Source organism: Camelina sativa, chromosome 7 (assembly GCF_000633955.1).
Source record: "Camelina sativa cultivar DH55 chromosome 7, Cs, whole genome shotgun sequence".
Lineage (NCBI taxonomy): Eukaryota > Viridiplantae > Streptophyta > Magnoliopsida > Brassicales > Brassicaceae > Camelina > Camelina sativa.
Window position 1 is genome coordinate 30,639,758 of NC_025691.1, and position 9,541 is coordinate 30,649,298.

The following is a 9,541-nucleotide window of genomic DNA, read 5'->3' on the forward strand; positions in this document are numbered from 1 at the left end:
TGCCTTAATCACAATGACTGTCTTTTGCCGGACAACAATGCACCACAAGACTATTGATGATGGCAACATATATCTTGGGTCGCTTTACTTTTCCATGGTTATCATTCTCTTTAACGGATTCACCGAGGTTCCAATGCTAGTAGCCAAGCTTCCTGTTCTTTATAAGCACAGAGACTTACATTTTTACCCAAGCTGGGCTTATACATTACCTTCCTGGCTTTTGAGTATCCCTACTTCAATTATAGAATCAGCAACATGGGTGGCAGTAACATATTATACAATTGGATATGATCCTCTTTTCTCCAGGTATATATATTCTTGTAAAAAGAAGTTGAAAAATTGGGAAAGGGTTTGGTTGCTTAATATAAGTAACAGTGAACTTGTCTAATCTTCCTTCAGGTTTCTTCAGCAGTTCTTGCTGTATTTCTCTCTGCATCAGATGTCCTTGGGTCTTTTCCGCGTTATGGGTTCTTTAGGCCGACATATGATAGTTGCCAATACGTTTGGGTCCTTTGCAATGCTGGTGGTCATGACGCTTGGAGGATTTATAATATCCAGAGGTCTTCTTGTCTTCATACTTTCTCTTAAACACTCTCTTTTTACCACATGAATACTCATTCATTCTCTTGTTTAATTTCCCAGATAGCATACCAAGCTGGTGGATTTGGGGTTACTGGGTTTCTCCTTTGATGTATGCTCAAAACGCAGCTTCCGTGAATGAGTTTCTTGGCCATAATTGGCAAAAGGTGACAATATTACAAACATAAAGTGCTTCTTTAGTTATACTTTTTGGTGTTTCTATTATCCATGCTCAAAGGTGTAAATATATTTGGTTTGCATATGGTCTGAAACACACCATAGAATGTGGAATATACTATTATTGTAGTTAATGGTTGTTTTTCCTGTTTAATTATGTAGAGTGCTGGGAATCATACCAGCGACTCTCTTGGTTTGGCATTGTTGAAAGAAAGAAGTTTGTTCTCTGGGAACTACTGGTATTGGATCGGTATCGGTGCCTTGCTTGGATACACAGTTGTATTCAATATACTATTTACGCTGTTCCTAGCACATCTCAACCGTAAGCTTTTCATATTTTCTGTATACCTAAAGCATCAACTATCTGCTTTTTTATAAACCATTAATTGTGCTAATTCTGTCCATATCCGTTCATAGCTTGGGGCAAGTTTCAAGCTGTTGTATCCAGAGAAGAGTTGGATGAGAGAGAAAAGAAAAGGAAAGGTGATGATGAGTTTGTTGTGGAACTAAGAGAGTACTTGCAGCATTCAGGCTCAATACATGGTGAGGAAACAAATTAAAATCTTTCCTTTCTAATCTGTTTACTGAAACTGAAAGAAGCTAATGCTGTGGCTCAGGAAAATATTTCAAGAACCGAGGCATGGTTCTCCCGTTTCAACCACTATCATTGTCTTTCAGCAATATCAACTACTATGTGGATGTTCCCTTGGTATGTAATATATGTATCTACAGTGTTTAGGTACTGTATATTAGTTTTAAAGCATTTTATATTCTCTAGCTAGCAGTCTTAGCTCATGCAACAAAACTTTCAGGGACTAAAAGAACAAGGGATACTAGAAGACAGGTTGCAGCTACTTGTGAATATTACTGGAGCTTTTAGACCGAGTGTTCTTACAGCATTGGTGGGAGTAAGTGGTGCGGGTAAAACAACGCTCATGGATGTTTTAGCTGGAAGAAAAACCGGAGGAACTATAGAAGGCGATGTGTACATATCTGGTTTTCCCAAAAGGCAGGAAACGTTTGCAAGAATTTCAGGTTACTGTGAGCAGAACGATGTTCATTCTCCATGCCTAACTGTTGTTGAATCTCTACTTTTCTCGGCATGCCTTCGTTTACCAGCTGACATTGACTCAGAAACACAAAGGGTAAGATCATCATTCAATCATTCCTGCCTATGTTTTTTTATCCTCTTGGATTATGCTAACATGCATCTCTAAACTTCAAATTCATGGAGGCGTTTGTTCATGAGGTGATGGAGCTAGTGGAGCTGACCTCTTTGAGCGGGGCATTGGTCGGTCTCCCTGGAGTTGATGGCTTATCAACTGAACAGAGGAAAAGGCTAACAATTGCTGTTGAGCTAGTTGCGAACCCTTCTATAGTATTCATGGATGAGCCAACTTCAGGGTTGGATGCCAGAGCAGCTGCCATTGTGATGAGGACTGTAAGAAATATTGTTAACACAGGGCGAACCATCGTCTGCACGATTCATCAGCCTAGCATCGATATTTTTGAGTCATTTGACGAGGTTGGTTCTTCAAACAATAAAGTTGGATAATAAAATCAAACAGTCTGTCGAATTGTTGAACTTTGTCTCTGCAGCTTTTGTTCATGAAACGTGGTGGAGAGCTCATATATGCTGGTCCACTTGGTCAAAAATCATGTGAACTTGTCAAGTATTTTGAGGTAGCCTTTATTCTTGATACATGAACTAGAAATACATGTAAATTCAAGTCTCTTTACAATTACTCTTTGCTTCCTTAGTCAATTGAAGGAGTGCAAAAGATCAAACCTGGCCATAATCCGGCAGCGTGGATGCTTGACGTCACCTCTTCCACTGAAGAACACCGTCTTGGAGTTGATTTTGCTGAAATTTACAGGAATTCAAATCTGTGTCAGTATGTGACTTTTCCCCATGCATGTGGAATTCAAATATTAGCTTTTCCACAAGTTCTGTTTACCATATTCCCTGTCTCCTTTTCTACTGCAGACGCAACAAGGAGCTGATCGAAGTCCTCAGCAAGCCAAGTAATACTGCAAAAGAAGTCGAGTTTCCGACCAGATACTCTCAGTCACTCTATAGTCAGTTTGTTGCTTGTCTGTGGAAACAAAACCTCTCATACTGGCGAAACCCACAATACACTGCAGTTCGGTTCTTCTACACTGTGATTATCTCTTTGATGCTTGGAACCATATGTTGGAAATTTGGCTCAAAAAGGTAAAAATAAACATGCAGCTTCCACTTCTGTAAAGTGGCACATTTCTATCGCCTAACCAATTAAAAAAATTTCTTCATGTATTAGGGACACCCAACAACAATTATTTAATGCAATGGGATCGATGTATGCGGCAGTTCTCTTCATTGGAATCACCAATGCAACCGCTGCACAGCCTGTTGTCTCCATAGAAAGATTTGTTTCATATCGCGAGAGAGCAGCAGGAATGTACTCGGCACTTCCCTTTGCATTTGCACAGGTCACACATATGTTTGTTTATCTTCTCTTAATCACATCTCCGTTTGAGTTTTAAAAATCTCAACATGTTAAACTTTTTGCAGGTGTTTATAGAGTTTCCATACGTGCTAGCACAATCCACAATATACAGCAGTATATTCTATGCCATGGCCGCGTTTGAATGGTCAGCGGTGAAGTTCTTGTGGTACTTATTCTTCATGTACTTTTCGATAATGTACTTCACCTTCTACGGGATGATGACAACAGCAATCACCCCAAACCACAACGTTGCCTCAATCATAGCAGCACCTTTCTACATGCTCTGGAACCTATTCAGTGGCTTCATGATACCATATAAGGTACATTACTATATATTTCATTATTTATCTTTTGTTTTCTATGATTTTGTATCTCATGTTTCGGACCACAGAGGATTCCACTGTGGTGGAGATGGTACTACTGGGCAAACCCGGTGGCGTGGACACTGTATGGACTATTGGTATCTCAGTATGGAGATGATGAGAGAAGGGTGAAACTCTCAGATGGTATCCATCAAGTGATGGTGAAACAACTGCTTGAGGATGTAATGGGATACAAACATGACTTCTTAGGAGTCTCTGCTATAATGGTGGTGGCCTTTTGCGTCTTCTTCTCCCTTGTCTTTGCTTTCGCCATTAAAGCCTTCAATTTCCAGAGAAGATGATTGATGATTACCAAAACTCTCCAACTCCCACATATTTATATATATATATATATACACACATATACAGATACCAACTATTGTTAATTTGTATATTGGGGGGCTTTTATACCCAAGAAGGCAGGGGAATGCGCCTATTCTTCCTCTGCCATTACATGTATGGATCAATAAAAGCCTTGTGTTGTGTTTTTAGTTCCTTGTTATTTTTTCATAAATGTGTTTGAGTTATATATAATATAGAACAGTAATCAATTTTAAATATATGGTAACTTTTAAGTGAGTTAAAAGGTCGAAAAAGATCCTAACATGTGTAACCTTTAGTGATTTGTAAGGTCGTAAATAGAGTTTCAAGAGCTATCTATAAATTATCTTTCTTGTAATAACTTAAGTTAGCGATAATCATAGTAAGTACGGTTTAAAAACCTTTTTGCCTTTTTGGTAAGAATGCAAACATTTCATCAAAAAAAAAAAGAGAACGGTTTAGATTTACAATGAAAGATTACAGACTTACAGAAATGGTCTCATGACAAGAAAAAAAAAAAACATGGAAGCATAGACCATAACTAGAATTCGGTCCATCCAATTTCGACTGTTCGTCCCTCGGGTTTGTTGTTTAAAAATTAAAATTCTATGGAGTCATTTGTCCAAACTTGTATATTAGTTCGTGCCACATTCCGGTTAGCCTAAGTTTTCATGTAACGTTCAATCAGGTTCCTGGTACCCACACAAAACATTTCGACGAAATTCCAACCCCTGCATATCATGTTGCGAAGAGGGGCGTACAATTAATTTCCGGTAAAAACACATCTGCTTAGTATGTGACAAGTCATAACGCTCTAATAAAGACCTGATATTTAAACCACATTTTCTAAGCATCATGATCTACGCCACCTCCTCTATAGAAGGATTTGCTTTGACTTGTTAAACCACATTTTCTTTTAAGCCACGCCTAAAAACACCATACACTACTAGACCTCTGACCTCATATCCTTCATTACAAAACAAAAAAACAAAAGCAATGTAATTACAGTACATTTGCATTAGGGGTGTCAATCGGGCTGGCCCGGCCCGAAACCCGTAAAGCCCGCATATGTTTGAGCTCGGTCCGGTCCGAAATATTTTCGAGCCTATATTTCAAAGCCCGAGCCCTGCCCTAACAGGGCTACAGGGCTTTTCCGGCTTTTTCGGGCTTATTTTACTGATCAAAAATTCAAACTTATAAGCCTTACAAAACAGTGTTTGAATGTGCACTATAAAACAAATCAATTAAAAATTTAATAACTCATCTATATTCATTACAACCAACTTAATTTAATATAAAAAGTTTAAAACTAAACAAAATTTCGATACTTTAACCAAATAAACTAATATATAATTCATATAAAATATCATAGATAAAAAATTTTAAAGTATTAAATATGGTTTTTAAGTAAATATAAAAACTAGGATTAGAGTTTAAAACTTGAATTACAATAAATTATTAATCAAATATTGCAATCAAACAAAAATGTTAACAAAAAAATACAAATATATTTTTGAAAAGCCCTACAGCCCAAACAGACTGAACCCAAAATACCCGATTTTTTCTGAACATATATATTTAAGTCAGAGCCCGCTATTTTTCAGGGCCGGGCCGGACCAGCCCGCGGGCTTTGGCGCTAATTGACATGTTTAATTTGCATAGCTAAAAAAGGCCTAAAACAAAACAATGAAAACCCTATAATAATAATTAACAAATGTGATTAGTAGCATCCACTTCCTAAACACAAAATGAATCATATATATATGTATAGTTTAGTTTATAGCTTAATTAAATAAAAAAGAAGAATTGAAGAAAACAAAACGAAACAAGTAAGTGCGACATTGGTTACATATCCATTGGCTGAACTGACAGATCATCAATCTCTCTCTCTCTTTTATTGATTGACAAAACAAAAAAAAAAAAAAAAAAAACATTTTTCCTATTTCTCTCCCAAACCCTAAAAAAAAAAAATCATCTCTTTCGATTCAGTTTCGCCTTCGACGACGACAAACATCGATCTCCAAAATCAAATCTTCTTCTACTTCTCCTCTACACAACAGGTCTAGCTTCTTCTCTCTTTCGATTCCTTGTTTTTTGTAATTCGTATTATCGTCCGTCTTTCGGGATTTCTCCCAATTTCTCCAAATCAATTTTGTTTGCTGCCAAAAAACTTCAAAGAGAAATCAGAAAGCTTATGTTATGTTATGTCGGTCCATTTCCTTCTTCCTGATTTCACCTTCTTTCGCTCTGTATTTGTAATCCCCCTTTTACCAAATTTGAGGCCTTTTCGCATGCTTTGCTCATTTCTTCTTTGGAAAAAAAAAAGTATCATCATTTCACTATTTCAAGTTTTGTCTTGTGGGTTCTTCTTCTGTCCATGTGTTTGTTGTAGCTTTTTAGGAGAATCATACATAGGGAGGCTGGCTGTGTTGTAGTCTCATCTTATTATTATTGACTATTTTTTTTTGTTTTTTGCTCATTTCTTGATACGTTAGGTGTTGTTGTATTGATGTTCTTTGCAGAGATGTCTCCAGCAACTAATTCTAAGTCAAAGGATAAAAAAACTGGGAAAGAAGCAGCTCACAAGGCATCACCAAAGCAGCCTTCGCCTTCGCTTAATGGGAATACCACTAGTATGGCAGCTCATGCTTATAATCCTCTTCTTGGAACATTTCAGGTTCTTGATTCTGTCTCCGTTGCTTCTTCTGACCCACCACTTCAGTATGGTCGTTTCCGCAGTATAGACCACGAGGCGGCTGATGTGAATAATGGGGTTGAGTCTGATTCTGTTTCCAACAACGGTAGCTGCTCGGGCGACTCCGAAGATCACAAGACAACCAATCTTCCCCTCAAGCAGGAGGTTATACCAGGTGCTGACAATGACAAGCGTGAGAAAGTTCGCCAAAAGAATGGGAGAAAACATCAACGCCAGAAGGAGAGGAGGGCTCTTGATTTGTATGACAAGTGTACCACGTATCTCATGTCCAGAAAACTCGAAGCCCTTACACAGCAGCTTGTCGCTATGGGACTCTCTCAAGAGCATGCTACTACGGCATTGATGATGAATGATGGCAAAGTTGAGGAATCTGTTCATTGGTATTTTGACAGGGGCGAGGAAGAAATTGAGAAGCAAAGCATTAAGACTCCTGTGAATTTGAAAATAGACATTACAGAAGAACTAGCTAGGATTACACAAATGGAGCTACAACTTAAGTGTACAAGGCAGGAAATAGAGCGCGCAGTTGTTCAAGCAGAGGGTGATTTGGACAGAGCAGTACAAGTCATGAAAGGCACAAGATATGATGAGTTTTCAGTGCCAGTGAAACAAGAAGAATCTGGTGATCCTCTTACACCCACTAATGGTAAACATACAGTAGGAATAGGTTATCAGAATTCAGATGCAGAAAGGCTAGAAACACAAACTCTTCCATCACCTGGTTTACAGCCACCAAGAGATGACAAGAGCTTTAACTATACAAGATCACCCTCCACAACAGAGTTAGTGAACAAAATGTTGGCTCAGCCTATGAAACGATCTGAACTGAAGTTAGAGTGGCCAAAACCTCAGCAATCTGCTGCTTTGGCTGATAAAAGGTGGCCAAATACAGGACAGGTTCCTTCGTCTTCTTACTCTTTCCCATCATCGCCATCCCCGTCACCTCAGCTTGCTTCGAGGGTTGAAGCTCGCTATTTAGCTAGTGGAAATGAATTTAAGAACCTCCAGCAGCAGCAGGCAGCAAATAGAGAATCAGTCATGACAATGAGGCAGCGGCCACAAGTTGTAAGCACAAATCCCATTCCAACCTCAAGCATGAGCGCACCCCCTACCAGTTGGCATCCTGCGGCCAACATAGAGATAATGAAGTCAAATGGGTTCATACAAACACATAATATCCCTAGTGCGCGAAGCCCTAGTCCAAACAATCTGAATCCAAATCAGATCTACCAGCAACTTCAATATCAAAACCAGAAGCGATTCAGTAACACCAACCAAGTGGATCCACACGCTAGCATGGCCAGAGGGAATGGCGGGTTATGGACTAAAAACACTGCATCATCGCCATCTATATCTGCTGCGTGGTCGTTGGGATTGTTCTCTGCCGTTGGTTCAGCGGGAACATCAGGTGCATCCTCACCAGTAGATTGGATCTCTGGCGGCGGTTCAGTGGACTACACAAGCATAGACTGGAGTCTAGATCAAGGTTTATCCCAAAATAGTAGAGTCAATGGAAACTGGTCCGGGTTAAAAAGCAGCAGCCACACTTATGATGCGAACATGAACCGCTATAGTCTAAATGGTTCCATGGGAGGTAGAGTCAACAGCAGCAACGGTGTATCTATGGAGAATGCGGGTGTTGGTGTTGTCGTCGAAACACAACAAGCAGCTACCTCTCAAGACTGGACTTCACCATTTGAAGGAAAAGATATATTTGGCTTGTCTAGAAAATACGTGCCTCCTTCTCTGTAAGAGAAGAGGGGGTTACATATGGACATGAAAGTAATAAAACAAGAAAAGAAAAAAAAAGACAGAAAATGGTTTCATGAATTATGTGTGGTTGCTTCTCCCTTTGATTATCATTCGTGAATATGTCTTATTTTTTACTTATATTTAAAGCATCTTCTCCTCTAGTTGACCACTCTTTGAAACAAAAGCAGTACAACCTTCAAATCAATCCTACACAACTTTTATTACAACTTTGAAATTTCTCCTTGGAAATCCATGCGAGATTCAGCGGATGAGGTAGTAGCAGTTGCAGAAGCAGGTTCTTTGTACCATTCGTTAGCCTCACGAGTCATAAAGTTTGCTTCTGCAACATGTTTACTTGGAATTAGTTCTTTACATGTACACAATTCAGAAGAGTAGAAACCACTACTTGTTAATTACAAGAAAAGAGCATACCAGACAAGAACACGTTCTTGTATTCTTCATCATCATATATGAATTGCGGCGGATCTGGTGAACCAATACCGACAATAGTGCTTCCACTGTTATGCATTCATCCCACAAAAATTAGCACTTCATAGCAAAACTACTAAGCTCATTTATAATCTCTTGTTCAAGTAAATAGTACTCAGCTCACTAAATATGATCTTGTACTAGCTTGTTAGGATGCATTTGGGAAGACAAAAATACAATATTAGCACACTGCTGCCACTAGATGAGCTAACTATGCAATGCACAGTATTTTGTGAAATTTCTCGATAGTGTGGAAATAGCTAAAGAAAAGGCATACCTCCCAGACATAAATACGGCATCATATTCCCCGCGCCCAGATGCTATTATCCGTTGCTTCAAACGTTTTAGAGATGGAAGAACTGAAAATGCTGGCGGTTCTGAAATAACGCATAAGTGTAAGTCCTTGTCCATGTACCAGACTGAATCTTGAAATTTAAAGATGTGACCATCTTTTTAGGAAAGGAAGAGAGGTGCAACATATGGAAATGAAACCATACCCAAATCGTTTACGCAAATGCTTTGAGATATTTCATCGCTGGACACATTCTCAAGTAATGTCAAGGGATTAATATTGCTCGTCTGATCTAAACGAAGACGCTGAAAAATAAAAGCTTAAGCCATTAAATCCTGAAAAAGCTTATAATATTAAAAAAATA

General features: G+C 38.8%; 3 protein-coding genes across 4 annotated transcripts in view; 2 read left to right on the plus strand and 1 right to left on the minus strand.

Annotated features, from left to right (window-relative positions):
• LOC104703507 (ABC transporter G family member 32) overlaps window positions 1-4,101 on the plus strand; it is a 5,020-nt gene extending 919 nt beyond the window's left edge. The window contains exons 2-15 of the mRNA XM_010419533.2: window positions 1-306; window positions 400-560; window positions 643-746; window positions 919-1,078; window positions 1,174-1,299; window positions 1,374-1,465; window positions 1,569-1,901; window positions 1,991-2,281; window positions 2,356-2,439; window positions 2,518-2,651; window positions 2,744-2,971; window positions 3,057-3,228; window positions 3,311-3,565; window positions 3,637-4,101. Coding sequence (XP_010417835.2) covers window positions 1-306; window positions 400-560; window positions 643-746; window positions 919-1,078; window positions 1,174-1,299; window positions 1,374-1,465; window positions 1,569-1,901; window positions 1,991-2,281; window positions 2,356-2,439; window positions 2,518-2,651; window positions 2,744-2,971; window positions 3,057-3,228; window positions 3,311-3,565; window positions 3,637-3,909 — 2,719 coding nt within the window. The 3' untranslated portion in view covers window positions 3,910-4,101. The remainder of the gene's footprint in view (window positions 307-399; window positions 561-642; window positions 747-918; window positions 1,079-1,173; window positions 1,300-1,373; window positions 1,466-1,568; window positions 1,902-1,990; window positions 2,282-2,355; window positions 2,440-2,517; window positions 2,652-2,743; window positions 2,972-3,056; window positions 3,229-3,310; window positions 3,566-3,636) is intronic.
• Window positions 5,869-8,557, plus strand: LOC104703508. 2 transcript variants are annotated; one of them, XM_010419536.2, is made up of 2 exons: window positions 5,869-5,988; window positions 6,451-8,557. In XM_010419536.2, exon 2 carries the CDS (start codon window positions 6,453-6,455, stop codon window positions 8,394-8,396), a length of 1,944 nt encoding a protein of 647 aa, XP_010417838.1. In that variant the 5' UTR covers window positions 5,869-5,988; window positions 6,451-6,452; the 3' UTR covers window positions 8,397-8,557. The 2 variants fall into 2 exon arrangements, with proteins under 2 accessions (XP_010417838.1, XP_019083581.1); XM_019228036.1 differs by lacking the exon at window positions 5,869-5,988 and having other exon boundaries at window positions 6,424-8,506.
• The window catches only part of LOC104787046 (4-diphosphocytidyl-2-C-methyl-D-erythritol kinase, chloroplastic), a gene marked incomplete at its 5' end in the record, with an annotated part of 3,682 nt that continues 2,594 nt past the window's right edge, over window positions 8,454-9,541 (minus strand). Inside the window, 3 exon segments of the mRNA XM_019228040.1 lie at window positions 8,454-8,736; window positions 8,829-8,914; window positions 9,163-9,262. Coding sequence (XP_019083585.1) covers window positions 8,618-8,736; window positions 8,829-8,914; window positions 9,163-9,262 — 305 coding nt within the window.

Coding starts and splice junctions, on each gene's coding strand:
- LOC104703508 (XM_019228036.1), top strand. CDS start 6,438: ATGTTCTTTGCAGAGATGTCTCCAGCAACTAATTCTAAGTCAAAGGAT.